The sequence below is a fragment of the Sciurus carolinensis genome, chromosome 9, assembly GCF_902686445.1.
Source record: "Sciurus carolinensis chromosome 9, mSciCar1.2, whole genome shotgun sequence".
In the NCBI taxonomy this organism is placed as follows: Eukaryota; Metazoa; Chordata; class Mammalia; order Rodentia; family Sciuridae; genus Sciurus; species Sciurus carolinensis.
The window spans coordinates 92342642-92359942 of record NC_062221.1 but is presented as its reverse complement, the minus strand read 5'-3'; the positions used below and the strand labels follow the sequence as shown (position 1 = coordinate 92359942).

Sequence of the window (17301 nt, the reverse complement as noted above, 5' to 3'; positions counted from 1 at the left end):
GAGTGGTTGTAAGTTTGTGTCCTTTAGGATATTGTTGGAGGTAGAAAGAGATAACCTTTAGTTATTTTAAAACTTAGGTTCTTCAGAGTACAGAGTTTAAAAAATATCTTTGAGTATTACAAAGCTTGATGAATTTTCTCAAGTTTCAGGAAATGTATTTTTTCTAGTACAAAAGTTTTGTCCCTTACTCTATTACTGTATTGTCCTTTAATGTTGAAGATATTTTGGGGGCAAAATTCACATACATAATGAAGTTATTAATTCAGAAAGTCAAGATGGATATTTTTGTTTTTAATCACATCCTTCTAGAGTTCCTTGCCTGGATTAAAATAGTTGAGAATCATTTAAACTTTAGTGGAGAGGAAGAGGAGTCAGATTAACACTAAGGATCAAATTCATTATTTAAACTTATAAACCTTGATCATATTGTGTTATTCAATTCACTAAAACATATTACCCAAATACTAACATATAGGAAAAATAGCCAGAATCAAAGGGAGAAATACAAAGGATTTATAAACTTCTCTATCATAACTTGGTTTGCATAGACCCAGAGCCAGATACTCACTTAATCAGATATGAAATTTACCTTCATAAAGAATTCTGGTTAGCCAAAAACAAAGTGATGGGGAAATGTTTTTAAGTAAGTTACAAGGCAGGATGATATCCCAAACTAAATTCCTGCATGGTTTTCTTACAAACAAAAGGAAATTGTTTTATGCCTATTCAACTCACGTGTAAGGAAAAAGGTATCTAGAGTTACATACAATGAGTTTGACAATGAGCAAAGAAAGCACTTGGTAAAGGTCAGAGAGTGGCATTACCGAATTCTGCTCCTGGGGCCTCTTTTACAGGTGTAATTGGTTCAAAGACTGTGGTAGGAACTGGATGAAAATAACAAGAACAACAACAAAAACCCAATAAAACATTAAAATTTATAAAAATTCAGAACGCTCAATTCAGAGAGAATTCTACCAGGATAACAACATGTTGCAAGCACCAAGAAACACAGTTAACTTGAGTGGAGGGAACACTGTGTCCCTGCTGTCGACGCCAGTTTCTCTCTTAGGAGGGATTGCCATTGATTCTGTATTTAGATAATGGCTATGTAAATTGCTTTGACACTTTTCTCATTCTTTGATGATCTGAATCTAACTAATATACCAAAGCCAACTGCCATGGTTTGAAACTGGTTTGTGTTCCCCAAGGGTCCGCTGTGATTTAAAAGCTTGGTCTCCAGGGTGACACCGTTGGAGCTTAGTTTCAGGTCCTTAGGTCATTGGGGGTGCCAGAAAGTTTGCACCATTCTGTGTAGTTCTGGGACAGCCCCTTGAATTTCTCAAAAGAGGATCATTATACAGCAGAGTGCGGGTGGTACATGCCTGTAATCCCAGTGACTTGGGAGGAGGCTGCGGCAGGAGGATTGAGAGTTCAAAGTCAGCCTCAGCAAAAGAAAGGCACAAAGCAATTCAGTGAGACCCTGTCTCTAAATAAAATACAAAAAAGGGCTGGGGGTGTGACTCAGAGGTAGAGTGTCCCTGAGTTCAATCCCTGGTTACCCCCCCCCACCAAAAAAGAAGAGGATCATTATGAAAGGAACAAGCTTGGCCCCTCCTGAGACATGATCACTCACTCCTTCATAAGCACCTGCCATTGCTGTCTGTGCCAGGAGGTGATGCAGCCAAGAACCAGCCCTCGCCACAACCTAGACTCTGCTGTTTGGACCCTGAGTGCCCAAATCTGTGGGTTAGATAAACCCCTTCTTTACAAGGAGCCTATGCTGAGTATTTTGTTATGATGATGCAAAGCTGACTAATACATAGACCAACCCATCCTATTGGAAACTCATCTCCAGAAAGAACCATGAACTCTGTCCAGTTTGAGTAGTCAGGAGGGCAGGATAAGGTGCAGCCATTGTATAGTACAACGGGACATCCCTCTGTCCAACACCCAGAGAAAGTCCCATGGTGTGGGTTCTTGGATGTAATCCAAACTCAAAATTTCTCCACTGGTCCTATGGGGCCATCTAGCTATCACAATCTGAATGGAATATTTTGACCAATCCCTGGAAAACCGACGGCCTCTGCTGATAAGAAACACTCTGCCTCCCTGGCTCCCATATGTTCCTTTCTCTTCTGAACGTCTACATTATCCTTCCCCCAGGATGATTTTCCCCTAAGAATGACTTTTTTCTGTTTGTAAATGGTTGGGAAGAAAAACAGAAAAAAGAAGAGGACTATGCATCAGACAATGTAACTCCAACAATCTGAAGTATCTTCATTTGCCAATGCTGCCTAGATGATTACGATCACTCATAAGACTTTATAGTTACTAAGAAATAACCTCCCAATGGCACAAATATACATTTGTTCTTGAACTGGTTCAGTGGACTATGCACTTGATATTTACAAGATGAGCAGAATTGAGTGAGAAATTAAATAGGCAAAAGAAAGAAGATTCTAGTCCACAGAGCACAAGTAACTGGGTTCCCACACCATCTCCCCATTCTATTCCTCATCGCCTGGCCTCATCATCTCCACAAGGACAGGCTCAGGTGGTTAGCATTCCTTAACCAGGACCTACACATTTACCCAGTTCTGTCTGAGGTGCTTCAGGACTCCGTGTAGTTTTAGGTTTGGGACGAGGACGGCGTGTTCGTTGAGGTACTTTGGGAGCTGAAGGGAGAAAACCTCAGGTTAATGCAGTGTTTTGGTTTCCAAAAGCTGTGTCCAGGATTATGCTTGTTATCATATCCCGAGTTTCAGGAGATATTTTTGAGTTTGAAACATATGCCCCTATTTTGATAATCTACATCTTTATATCATTTATATTTCTCTGCAAAACAAAAATCATGCAGAAACATGAGTTGATACATCAAGGCTATTTCAAAGGGGGTTCTCATAGAGATTCCTGAATTCAAAAGAGCTCCAAAACATTGCTAAGTTATGGTTGGGGTGACATAGGTTTAGTATGATTTCATACTAATGATTATACTTATAATTTAAATTCACTAGTCTTGGACATCTTTTCTATATTACTCCTTACTGAAACAAGATGTATCATAACCTAAAGTGGTAAAACAAACACAAAATCATGCCCATAATAAAAACAAGTGAATTCAGATCTATAAAAAAACCATCACACTATAATAGCTGTGCCAATTCACTAAACCTAGATGAGACATAGATGTCAACCACCTTCCCTCCCCCTCTACTATTGATTGTATTTGCCACTCAACAGCAAAGAATGTGATTAAAATGTTACATGGGAGCAGAGACACTAATTCAAAGATGGTGCACTGCATATATATATATACCAAACTAAATTCATGCTTGGCTCTCTTAAAGACCAGATACTGTTCTAATAACCTCCAATGTGTTAGGTGATTGAATGACAGGGGATGGTGCAGAAGCCTTGTGAAGGAGGAGAAGCTGTGGTTATGATGGTGCTGAATGGGTAGGAAATGCAGATGCTGAGGAACATGACATGTCATTACCTAGTGTTGTCCCTGGAGCCTTAGTCCTAAGAATAACCGGTTCAAGGATCGTGGCAGGAACTGATCAAAAGTGACAAAAGAAACCAAAGAGACCTTGTGAATGCATGTAATGTTAAAAAAAATATTCATCTTACCAGTAAAAATAAAATTTCTAAGGCTACAAAAATATTAATTTTTAATATTCTGAACTCAAGAGAAAACAAAAGGTTTTTTCGTTAGAGTATTTCTCCAAACTTGGGCACACTCATTTGATTCAGAAGATAACCAGTCATAGCATTTGGACTCTGCTGAGCAGATCCCTGAGGTCAACTTTAAATCTTGCTCTTGGTTAAATATTTGATTTGAACTAACTTGAACACTGATATACTAGAAAATCTGATTAATTTTTAGAAAAATGTGGCAAAGACAACAAGCACTTTTGTAGAAGCTAAAACCAAAACAGCACCGACTTTCTGCTGTAACCAATAATGACAGATGTAATAAACAATTCATATATTTGAACACTGGTATAGAATAGTAGCCCAACTCTATGGTGATTCCCAATAATTCTTGTCTAGGTCTTAACACCTTTTGTGTATTTTCCTCCCCTTGGGTGTATGTTGATTCTGTGGCTTGCTTCTAACAGGAAAAGGCAAAAGTGATTAGAATATGACTCCCTGTGTGTCTACCATGCTGGCACAGGAGAGAGAAAGACAGGGAGGCAGGGTGAGGAGGAGGAGAGACTAAGAGAAGGAAGACAGAATGGATTATAAAAAGGCGTTAACTCCAGGAGAAGAGAATTATTGGGGTCAACCTAGGCTTTGTCCACCACACACACAGTAACATCCAAAGGAAGCTGAGATTACACTAAGTCCTTTGTGAATAAGATGAAGAACGATCTCAGCTTTTGTTACAAGTAGGCTGGTTATCTTCAGTTCTATGAACAGAAAAGCACAGTCCTGTGCTGAAGCAGAAATTACTGAAGCACAGTGGATCAGCTTCAGCCCCTCTGGCTTAATTCATCCCACAGGCCCATTTAACAGGAGAACATCAATAAGTTAACCTGCTGGGGAGCCAGCTTCCACACGTTACCTGTTTGTCTTCCTTTATTCTCTCATCCTTCCATTCATTCAAATTCTGTGATTCATTCCTAATTATCCTCAATATTTTCCTCTTCAAAATGTTTACTCTTCTCCTAGCACGTACCATTTATACCATTCAAAAAATTATGTTATGTTTGCATGAAAATGTTGTCTTATGTTACTTTCTGTTTACAAAGGAACAGCTTTTGTTTCCTACTATGGTGCAAATGAACTGGGAAATAAAACATACCTGTAACTTCTCTTGTATGAGCTGATATGGTTTGGGTGAATTATAAAGGACTTAATACGAGTAGTTGATTTGAACTGTTAATGCTAGCATGCAGATTAATACTATACTGAGCAAGGTTTACCTTTCAGACAAGAACAGAACCAATTCATAAGAAACAGGAACAAGATGGTAATAAAGGAGATGTCCCAAGAAGCATGCATGAAGTATTTAGCCATCTCACACTGTCCTCATTAATCAGTAGCTTCTACTCTGAAGAGATATATAGTGCATGTCCCAATATATCACATGTGCTTAGAATGCAGGGTCCTAACTGGGTAGGCTGCATAGATTCTTAAAACCACACCACATATTTACCCAATCTTTTCAGAGGTACTTCTGCATAGGGCATGATTTTAGTTTTAGGATGTGGATGACAGGTTATTAAAGCTGATGGAAGAAAATTTAGGATGAATCGGGTGCTGATGTTTCCATTAACTGTGATGAGGATGGTATAACATGGCTCTAAGTTTTCTAAAACTTGTCTTAAGAGTTTGAGTTCAGAAAACTCTGTCACTTTGTATTGAAATTTTCTCCTTTAGTATATTAACAGATTTTCTTTGATAATTGAGAATTCTCCAGAGACAGAAATTACACATATGATTATGTTCAAGAAATGAAGATTAGTAACTATCATTATTTTCTTGAAAGTATCTCCAACCCAGAACTAGTTGCAAATCACTGCTCAACTCTAATGGTATGAAGGATGTTCAAATCAACCCTATGTGTTCACTTATAACTTAAGAGGACTAGGTCTAGACAAACTTTTCACCTGCCAATTTACTAGAGTAAATGTATGAAAGTCACTGAAACATCAACAAAGCCAAAAATGAGTATATAAAACCTGAAATATAGAAAGTTGCTTAAAGAACTTTCCTGGTATCATCATCGATACTGCATTAGTGGTTCAATGAGGGGCATATGGGGAATCATATTTGGATATTGGCTCTAACAAGCTGTTAGTATTGTTCAGACTCCAACCCACATGATGCAATTTCAGGATAGGACATGCAGCTGATAACTGCCTTGAATTAAGTCCAGGCTGTTTTTCTATTAAAAAACAAGACAGCCTTCAATACTTTAGGATGAATACTGTCATAGGATGATAATAGAGGGTGGCACCATCATCTACTGAATACCACAGCAAAGTTCAACAGAGAAGAAAAAGCAGTTGCTGAAGATAAAGAAACATTACCTAAAGATGGCCCAGGAGTCACAAGTCCAAAGTCTGGTACAAGGAGTGATCCAAAGCAATTTAAAAAAGAAAATATTAAACACATGAGAAAAAAAACCATCCAATTCTCCTAAAAATGAACTTTACTGCTTGAGCTTTGGTTTTATATCCTTTTTATAAAGGAAGATTTTAAAAATTCTTAAGCGAGGGTCCATAGACATTTGTATATAACATAGTTATATCCTTAGGATCTCTACAAGGTGAAATAGCAATTTTGCTTGTTTCTATATTATCTGATAATGAAAAACCTTTTTTAGAAAACTATTTAGGGATCTATTTAATGCTTATGAGCAAAGAATGTGAACCTATAATTTATAATACTGTAGATTAGAAAACAAAATCCTAGGTCATAATAAATGCAATTGTTGATGTATTTAAACAGATGCAAGTGATGAATATCCAAAGAACCAATGCTCTTGTTTGTTAAGAGATCACTTTGGAAAAAGACCAAGACCTTTGTCAAAACAAAGGCAAGCAAAGAGCTAGATATAGAGGGTCATTAAGTCAATGGAACTTGTTAGTGCATCTCTGTTACCAGGACAGAAAAGACCTGACCCTGAAGGACAGGAGAGTATGCCAGTTGGCTCACATCCAGTCACTAAAGGGGCATTCAAGGTCCTCTTTGAGTGCCCTCTCAAAAGAGCATGGCTGTCCAGCTAAGCAGAACCTGCCTTTCTCATTGTCAGGTTGCACTTCTAACTCCTGTCCTTCTACCATCACCCGAATACAGCATCCTCTTCCCTCTGTTTATATGATTGCTGCCCATCCTGCTAACAATCTACAAATTCTACAAACTTCAAGATTCCAGTTACTCCCCATTATTCACATCAGCCCACGGATTCTTTGCTTCTCTAAGAATTAACTATGTGCTTGATAGTGGATAAAATTTAATAAATATTTGCTTTTTCTCCACATTCCTTATATCTTAACAAGAGCAGCTTCCTTTCTCAACTGGTCATTTGTTATTTCTAAACTATCCCTCACAGATGCTAATGTGAACTTTAATAAAACCTGTGGCTCCTCAAATTAAACATGCTGACTAGACTCCTAACTAGATGAGTTGTACTGAGCCAGAATTAAAAAAGGAAAATGTAACTGAATGTCAGAAAACGAAAATACTCAGGTACCAGGAGTATTAAGCAGCCAGAGCACTGTGCTGGTAGCAGCTGATTTCTGTGACTTGGGTCTTCACCCTTAAGGGTCACGGAGGTAACACTAAGTAGTACGTTCAACTGCCACCACAGTGCCACATCCAAAGGGGTTCCATAGGGACCAGGAACCATATATTATTTACCTGGTTTAGTCTGAGGTATTTTTGGACTTGGAGTGGTTTTTTGTTTGGGACGAGGACGACGAGTTCTTGCTCGCTGTGGTTTTTTTGGAGCTAAAGAAAGGAAACTGGTTATTATAGTCATGACTCCAGAAACTAAAGAAAGAATTACACAGGATTCTAGGATTTCTATAAACTTCCTAGATTTTCTTGAGTCTTGAGAAAAATTTGTCTCTTTGGTTTGGAAGTTTCTTCTGGTCATCTTTATGCAAAAACTTTTTTTTTGGTCTACTGATAATTCTTTTGAGAAACATAAACTATGTAACATTATTTTACTATTCTGAAAACTATGTTGTTAGTCATTGGTATCAGGGTTTTGGACCCAAGTTTACCTGCTTTCAGAAGATTATACTTAGAAATTACATTGTTTAGGCATATAATCCATTAAAAATTATTAGAATAAGCACATTTCTTTTCATAAAAATCATTGGTACATAATAAATATCCAGCATATTCTGAAAGAACAGAAATCCAGATACCCCCAGAATAATAATCGATGCTGAAAGGGCAGGCACTCCTAAAATTCAGCTTTAACAAAGAATACTATTTAAGCAGACACACAGATTCTATAAAGCACTGATAAGCTGGCAATATGAGAGAGAGATTCTTGGCACTTGCTGCTTACAGGCTTATAACCAAGTCATGTATTTTAAGTGCTTTCAAAATGTTGAAACTGAGGACAATAGTTGAATGACAAGAGAGGATGACAAGAAAACCTTATGAGAGAGGAAAAAAACAAAACAAACAAACAAACAAACAAAAAACCCTTGGCCCAGAGAGAGAGAGAGAGAGAGAGAGAGAGAGAGAGAGAGAGAGAGATTATGAGCAGAAAATACTTGTACTAAAGACAGAAAAGGCCATTACCTAATGTTGTCACAGGAGCCTCAGTTTTCAGAATTATAGGTTCAATATCTGTGGTAGTAGCTGAACAAAAGTAATACAATAAACAATGGAGATTAAGAAAAAGAGACAAAGAAAAAATCTTGAAAATGAATCTTCTTAACCTTATCATGTTTGAAAATCATTTCTTAACTCTGGGCAAATATATTTGCTATCTTCAATAACTGACCATACTTTATCTTAAAAACAAGCATACCTTTTGTACTCTGTATAGCTATGAGACCAATGTAAAGTATTTTTCTGGATTTGACTATCTGATTCTAATTATATTAGAAAGCTGACTCTAAGAATATCTCTCAGGTGTCTGACAAGCAATTATAAATAACTCCAGAAATTATTATAAAAGCTTCTGTTGGTATTTGAAAGGTTTGTACCATCATTATTAATTTGTTTTGAGGGATGATGGCTGTGAAAAGAATTAGAAAAATGTTAATCAGTCTATTTACTGAAGCTTTGTGACAATTGTGCAAAGAACAATTTGTGCCTTTTTTCAAAATAAGTATGAAGTTGCTCCTTACTGTTTCCTTATTCATTTATGAATAAATAGGGAACAATTAGAAATAGAGATGATTAAAACAAAAAGTCTAAAAGGTAATAACGCAATTTTTTTTTTTTTATCCAATGAACAGGCTTTTTATACTTCTATATTATTCTGAATGACATAGTTTTGAACTATGGTCCCCACTTTTTGTTAAATCCAGAAAGTTACACATAATACTCAAAACTTCTCATCACCAAAACCCTTTAAGCATTTATACAGAGACTGACTTTCCAGGTGTTTAAGACATCATAGTGCAAAGTTGGCTTAATCCACATCTGAGAGCATAGGAGAGTTGCACAACATTTATAACTGATTACCTTCAAACAAAAACAAAGAATCCCTATTTTGTTTGAAATAGTGTCACAAGATGAATTTATCAATGTAAAGGTTCAGTTTCATTTGAAGAGTATGGAATCAAGGAAGAAAGGGCTTTTACAGAGACAATGACATGTCCCTATAAACACACTGAGGACAAGCTCCAACCAGCGTTTTCCTTGCTCCCCTCCCATAACCAAAAATGGTACACACATACAAGCAGAGAGATTCAGAAATTTCCTCATCTGAAGGGAAGATGGACAGAGCACCCACAAGTGTCAAGTGCTGTAAGCAGCCTGGATAGATGCAGGGGAGTGAGGAAAGAATCGCACTCAGGTGCTACAAGCGGAGCAGGTGTAAGAATGCCTAACAGATGTTAAGGTGGCCTTTCAAAGAGTAAACAATATTGGGAAACCGAGAGGATGAATGTACATGAGGGAATACAGATAATGACAAAAGAGATGAGAGGGGCAAGCTCAGAAAAACATGGGCTGAGAAGGCACTGTTACCTATGGTTGTAGAGGGAGCTTCAGTCTCAACTGTAACAGGCTCAAAGACTGCATCACAAAAGATAAACAGAAGTAAAAAAATATAAGTAATGTTCAGGTACTTGTTGATGTTTAATTCAGAGGATACAGAACCTGGTTTGTTCTAATTTGATACAGAATACCTTCTTGATAGGCTATTTTTTTTTTTTTTTTTTTTTTTGCTAAGATACTCTCTTAGCAAATTAGAATTTTATTCTAATTGGAATCTTTTAGGAGAAAATTTCCATTACAAAACAGTTGGATTTTCAGAACCATTATATAAATATCTTCTTATTTGTTAGAAAAATACTCAGTTATTACTGTTTAAAATGCCAGTAGGGTATTTTAAAGGAAGCCAATCCCTGGCTATCAGGACATTCTTACGCTGTGCACATTAAGGAAGAAAACAGGATCAGTTTCCCATGTGTACTTCCCAAAAGTGCTTACCCAAATCACCTTCAAAAACGTTCCAGACACACAAAAGTCAACGTTCTATACATTACAAGTTCAGAGAATAAGGCCAAAAAATGTTTTAAGAAAATGGAATCCATCCAACAATCAAGTATAAAATCAACCAATTTTCCATACATTGATTTCTTCATTTAGCACTCAAAATATTAGTGTGGCTACTTTGAGAAGATAATGAACAAAGCAATGATTTGGGTTTCTGTGCTTTATGTGATATGTAAATATTTGTAGCAATATTTTCAATAACATTTCCAAAGAAAAAACCTTGTTAAGCTAAAGAATGGAAATTATGTTTACCAGATTTAGTTGGTGAGATGTCTGGTTTTGCTGAGGTTTTGGGTTTAGGAAGTAATTGCTTTGGTGGTTTTGAATCTGAAGAAAAAAGGGTGCTATAATTAGTGCCATAGCTGAGCTGTGAATGTAAAGATTAATGTTATTTACACCAGTTTTCTTATTATAGTTCAAGATGGTGATTACCAGGCTGGATTTGTGGTACATCTGGTCTGCGTGTGGTTTTAGGTCTCTTGGTTGATTTTGGTGCTGAAGAAAAAGGTATTTAAAATTAACATAATGATCATGGCTGTGACTATCAAAACTAAGGATGCATAAGCTGAGCAAAGAGAGAGTATAAATTCAATGAATACATTGAAATCAATTCCTGGGGTGCAAGAGGGGCGGGAAGACTGTCCATTTTAACAACATACTTGCATCATCAGCTTTTCCTGAAAGAAAAAAATCCTCAGGAAATGCTTCAAATGTGTCTCTGAGCAAAAGTAATGAGAATTGTCATAAGGCTTTTTTCCCTATATAAATCATTCCAAAATGGGAAAAAAGTATATTAGTTCTATTTCTTCATTGATAGGTTTATTTGGTATACAAACAGTAAGATAAAAATGAAAAGTTGCTTATTGAGTTCAGAAATACTTGATATTACACATGAGAAATTATGTTGCATGACTATTGATTTCTAGAATTTTTCAAAGTGAAGCAGTGACAAATTGATTGTGGATGCTGACAAGTTACGAACAAATAATTATAGATACCAGTATTAGTCACCAACATTAGTACTAAAAACAGTGAGACTATCTTGGGATTTTTAATGTTTTCAAGGTACAAAGACCACAACTAGTTTTACACTGGACCCTTGACCAAGAACAACCTTTGGTCATCCAAACATCCTCAAAAGCATTTTTCAAATAAACAAAAAAGCTGAAGAAGACATTACTCATGCAGCTTCTTAAGAAAGTCTTACACGTTGAATAAGCAAAGCAATAAAATTATAGCCACAGCACTAGAAAGCATTTTTGCCATTTTTTTCAGTCCAGAATGAGCCCAGAAGTCACACCAGGACACATGTGACTGAAGGAGAAGGTCAGCAGAGAACCAGGAAGTTGTGTCCAAGACCACAGACCTTCCCGAAATGAGCACACCAGATTCTTCTAGAAGAATTCTCCTATCTTCAGGTTCTTCGGACCCAGATAGGAAATGGGAAGCATGGGATGAGCTGTGAAGGGGTGATGGGGTAATGGGGGAGCAGAACTGCAGTCATGCCTGGGGTGGAAGGCAGGAAAAGCAAAAGTGACAACCCGTGACCGCAACCAGAGTGGGTAGAATTACCGATTGTGGGAACCAAGAGCTCCGGCTGTACTGTGGCTGGTTCCAGAGCTACAGAAGCAAAATACCAAGAATACCAGTTATATTAAGAAGTGGAATGGGGAGGAAGGAAACATCACGCCTCTAGTTAGGATGCTCTACCTAAACTGTGTACTTTTTCTGAATGTGATTTCCCACTTATTTTTCCCATTTACCCCTTTTTGCCTATTGCTTTCCCACACCTCATCTGCCACGAATAAGAATCAGATGTAAGATTTTTAAGGTGCCTTACTTTGATAATCCACTTAGACCAGTTTTCTACTGTGTGTGCCTGATAATTACAAATATGAATACTTTATGTAAAATACACAAATATACAAAGAATATAGATGGTTAAATATAAAAATCAATGATTATTGGTTTCTAAAGTCTAGTTACTAGGGTAGGTGGTGGCTACTGAAGCAGAGGCTACTACATGCTACTTTCTATGTTAAATTGGAACCTTAAACACCACATTTACCAGGTTTAGACTTGGGTACATCTGGACTGCGTGTGGTTTTAGGGCGGGGGCGGCGACCTGGTCTTTTGGTCTTTGGTGGAGCTAAAGAAGGAAAATAGCTAGTTAATACAGGAAAGTGACTCTATAAACTGACAATAAATATTACATATATCTTAAAAAGCATATTTAAGCCATTTGATTTATTGTGGATACTTCTGCTTTGTAACTATCATTATTTACTCAAAGTGTTGAATTTTTTTTTTTTTTTGTCAGAGTTGTAAACTCCCTCTTTTTCCATTTTGAGATGGGAAATCTCAAGAACAGTATAGTTTAGAGGAAACAGTCACATAAAAAACAATTGAAGGTATATGTAGCTCAAAAGGAACATGAGAAAGGTTGCTTTGAGAAGCCACTCGGGATAAAAACTAAAATTTATTTGACTTACAATTCAAAAGGAAGTTTTTCACTTAGCATTTTAAAAATACACATATCCGCAATATTCAAAAGACTTTATATTCAGAAATTATTTCAGGGAGGCAACTTAAAAGTGATATATATTTATAAACTACATGTACAGGATTTAAATTTTTTTTCAGGATAGCAGAATGCATAAACAGAAATGGACATTAAAATATTAACCCATGAATATGAGCCTGTCAATAAAGACACCAGCAGTTAGAAAAGAGGAAACAAAGGTCAACCCACTGAATAACTGTATAAGCTTAAGTTCCCAGTGTTCCAGGTCCTCAGACTGCATGAAAAATCATCAAGGAGGAATCAAAATCCAAGAGAAAATATGGGATATGCTTAATATTGAATTTTTAGATTGAATAAATACAAGGGTGAAATTTTGTTCACATAAGTACTTTTTATACTTAAACCAATTTGTGTTTTTAGACAAAATGAATAAAAATGTAGCCAGTCAGTAAAGTTTGGAAAGAGAAATGGAAAAAAAAAGTCAAGATTCTCATTTGAAAGATGTGAATGTAATAAAGTAACCAGCAGCTCATAATATGAAGGAAAATATGGGTAATTGACTAAGATGCTTCCAGAACACAATACACTTCTTCTTCTTCTTCTTTTTCCCCCACTTTCTTTTGAAGAAAAAGAAGCTGTAATGGTTGAGGTTGGGGTGGTTCCCCCCTCCCCCATCTGTGTGTATCTCCTAGTGACACATCAGGGCATTTGTATCTGGAAAGTTCATAATGCTTTTCAAGAAGGTCTGCAAATGCTCGAGTTCTGAAAATAAGAAAAAATGCCTCCCGAAGTGAAAATGCAAATATGCCGCAGGGTAAGAAGCCAGGAGACCTGCTGGAAATAACCAGGTTAGAACAAGCGAAGGATGAATTCCCAGATTATAGAGCCAGGCAACAGAGACTGTGTCAAATTGAAATCAGCATGGCTTCATGGGTGTCTCAGAGCCTGTGTTCAGTTAAGCACAGGCACAAAGTGGATATTCTGGCAAAATGGCTGGAATAAAGATTGAAGGACAATTAAGAAATATTTTAAAAGTAAGTCAAAGCTAAGGGTAAAGTTAAACATGGAAGATGTTAATGAAGATCATTCTTTTTCATTGATTAAAAGAAGCTTCATTACCTTTGGTTGCCTGTGATGGTGGAAGAGTCTGAGGTTCTGGTGCTGCAATAAAAGCAAATCATATCAAAAGCAAGGCTGAAGACCACATCTAAGAAATTCAATGTTCTTTACCACAAAGTGTTCCCTCCTTGGTGAATGACTAGTTTCTCCTGGCTTCTGACAGTGATGTTCACTCATCCCACCTTCTTTCCACAAGTCACAATAAAATAATTGAGAAGTCTCATTTTCATTGCTGATATTCAGTTGTGACCTCACTCCCTGATAGTCTAACAACTGCCCCTGTGACTGAAGAAATACTTATCAAATGGAGATCAGGGTAGCTTCTCAGAGGGGGTCCTGAATTTCCTGTCACCTGCCACTTTATTTCTTGCAGGTTAGCCAGGTTCATCCAATGAAGCAGGAAGAGGTGACACACCCACCAGGCCTGTTCCCATACCTGTGCTTAGTTAATGACCCAGCTTTGCTGGATGTGATATTCTTTCACAAAATATAGGAATTAAACTTATAGCCCAAAAGGGGGAAGGCATGTTCACATGGTACTCCCTATAGTTACTAGTATCGATTGCTGGTAAACAAATTGATTTACTCATGAAACAATCCATTTGGCTTAGCTATAGTTGTCCAAAGGCAGTCTTGGATTTCATGAAATGCTGAATAAATTGAATAATAATATCATTTAACGCTTTTGATAGATAACAGATGCTTGAACTAATAGTAAGTAAATTATACCACATGCTGGATGTGGTTTTGTTATATCACCATATTTGGGCTTTTGAAAAGAACCTATGTCTTCTAATAGTTTTCCTATTATTCTACAGAATAAAAAGAGTCATTTTTTTCAAGAAGGAAATAACAAAGGAATTCAATTTTTGAAATGGAAAAAAATTATTTTTCTTTCTCCTTACAGAAAAAAATTGATTACTATGGCACTCACTGACCATCTTAAAAGAATTTATATCATTCTGCTATTTATATATTTCTCGTAATACAATTATTAGGCATTATCTCTGATATTTCTGGAGAAGAGGGAGTGGCAGGTTTGGGAGAAGTAGTGAAGGAAACTAACTGTAACAATAGTTTTTATATAGCAAGTAAATGGCATTTTAGCATCTGAAATAGAAAATCTATTTATTTATTTATTTTAACAGACTGCATTTGATTCATTGTACACAAATGAGGTACATCATTTCGTTTCTATGGTTGTACATGATGTAGATTCACACCATTCGTGTAATCATACATATACATGGGGTAATGATGCAATGAAATAGAAAATTTAACCACAAGTAATGCGATAATTTTCAACGTTTCCAAAAGCAATGTATAATAGCACAAGGTGCGACTTAAAGGCATCATCATTCATTACCATGTCTGTGGCCAAAAATAATCTTTAAGTGAAAATATAGAAGAGTAAAAATTGAGTGTGAAAGAACAAAATTAAAAGGGCAGCGATTTAAAAAAACACCACCACACACACTCCAGAATTTTTATTTCGTAAGAACTTGTCCAGAAATAGATTTTAATAGATAAATGGCAAAGCTATAGTGATGCATCAGACTGAAGTACACACTAATGTAAATCCTCTGTGTGTGTGAGAAAGAGAGAGAGGAAGAAGAATGAACAAGTCTGAGTGTCTCACATGCTATAGGAAAAGGGGGAAGTCAGTATCAATACATGAAACATAATGGATACAAGAAAGAATCTACATGTGAAAATAGCAAGGGAAAAATTCTTTTTAAAGTTTTTGTTTCTACGTAACTGCCTTCTAAAAGAATAAAAAGTAAATATGATTTGCTACTGGTAGCATCTTTAAGTTCTTGACCAAGACCGATGGGGATGGAACCCAATCAGTTGAGCACCAAGTTCAACTGCATCTAACAGCAGGAAAGTTAATGTTCAGTAAGAACAAGTACATCTTGTGGGAAAAAAAGGTCTTAAGATGTTAGAGATAAAGGTGTAAGATGTTCTATAACAAAGCTGAGTGGCCTGTATATGACCGAACCACAACCTCAGCACAAAACAGAAATATATAACATATTCTTGGATGTGTGACTGGTAAGGAAAATGGTTTGCAATACTATCCACTACATGGGGGAGTTGTGTCACACACCCACCTGTGATGGGAGCTCCTTCCCCTTTTTCCACTCACTGAATGTTACTACCATCTTGAAGATAGATCTGTGAGGGAAATGATTCTTACTGTATGAGGTAGACAAGTCAGGACACGGTTTGTGGCTGTGACTTTGACACATGTACTGGACTGTGCTTAGAAAACAAGTCCAAACCAATGTGGATTTTCACTCTCTAACGTAACTGTCAAGGAAAACCAAAGAAAAGAATCCTGTGTGGAAAATAAAATGGAAAAATGGAGGAGTAGGAGGAGAGTCTGCGGAGGGCAGTGAGTTCCTTAAGTCAAAGCTTTTGGCAGTTTCTGTGCTCTTGTGAACCTTGTCCAGAAACAGAAATCTGCAGAGCTATAAAAGTGGCCTTCCCTAAAATAAAAATTAAAAAGCTAGACCCAAAGCCATGGTTTGCGGAGGTCCAGTTAGTACCCTGTATTAAGACCACACAAGGTCACCTTGAATTCTTGTGTGTAGGTGTGATTCCGAGGTAGTTATGCTTGCTGTGAGAGGAAAAGGTGAATATTCTTAGGTGATTAGAAAGTTTAGAAATCAAAGGAACATAAACATGGTAGCTTCCAAATAAAATGTTCTACTTTAATGGAAATGTCAAATTAAGACTCATCACTCAAGCACCTCAGAATGGTAAGAGCACATCCTTCTACACCCTTCTACCTTGTATTAAGAAATAAATTTCTTCTCAGAAATCTTTTTTTAGAAACCACTGAAATAAATAATGTAACCAATATTTGGAGAAAAATTGATGTTTTTAGATATATCTTATAATAACAGAAATAACATTTATTTAAATTTGGTGACCCAAACATGCAATGATAATATTTCTTGATCTGTGTGGTAGGAGTCCTCTATTCAAAATAATAGTTACTGCCTTACTCTAAAGCCCTCTAAGCATAATTTTTAAATAAAGTATATAAAGTCCTTCTCAGATATAGCTGTCAGAATTCTTTAAATGGCTAGGAGTTTGATTTTATAAGCTGTGCTTTGTTCAAATACCCTTTCCAAATGGATGTTTTTCATTCCATTTCTCTGACTCTGAGATCTCATGCAAGCTCAGTCAACTACCCTTTGCCTAATCCCTGATTTCCTTCAGTCTGACACCTACACCTGGAAATCTAACTGCTTCTTTAAGGGATTTATGAGAATTCTTTTTCTAAGCAGTTACATTTTTCTTCCTTATTGCAAAAATAAATCATGCCTACTTAAGCAGAAAATCTCTTACTTTAATAATCCTACCATGTAAACATGTCCATTAATGGAAATGCAAGCTTATAATCCATTAAACATTATAGTGAGGAATATTTCCCAGTGCTAAGG

The 17301-nt window shown here is 36.5% G+C and overlaps 1 protein-coding gene across 11 annotated transcripts in view; it reads right to left on the bottom strand.

Annotated features, from left to right (window-relative positions):
* Abi3bp (ABI family member 3 binding protein) overlaps window positions 1–17301 on the bottom strand; it is a 235960-nt gene that overhangs the window by 75148 nt on the left and 143511 nt on the right. For 7 of the 11 annotated variants that reach the window (XM_047564816.1, XM_047564821.1, XM_047564817.1 and 4 more), the window contains exons 19-30: window positions 13847–13888; window positions 12272–12352; window positions 11776–11823; window positions 10636–10698; window positions 10456–10530; window positions 9673–9720; window positions 8272–8331; window positions 7372–7461; window positions 6039–6071; window positions 3497–3556; window positions 2592–2675; window positions 825–884 (exon numbers count right to left, since the gene is read on the bottom strand). The exons of 1 other annotated variant lie outside the window; for it this stretch is intronic. In XM_047564816.1, coding sequence (XP_047420772.1) covers window positions 825–884; window positions 2592–2675; window positions 3497–3556; window positions 6039–6071; window positions 7372–7461; window positions 8272–8331; window positions 9673–9720; window positions 10456–10530; window positions 10636–10698; window positions 11776–11823; window positions 12272–12352; window positions 13847–13888 — 744 coding nt within the window. The remainder of the gene's footprint in view (window positions 1–824; window positions 885–2591; window positions 2676–3496; window positions 3557–6038; window positions 6072–7371; window positions 7462–8271; window positions 8332–9672; window positions 9721–10455; window positions 10531–10635; window positions 10699–11775; window positions 11824–12271; window positions 12353–13846; window positions 13889–17301) is intronic. 3 more of the 11 variants (XM_047564819.1, XM_047564820.1, XM_047564826.1) reach the window with 3 other exon arrangements.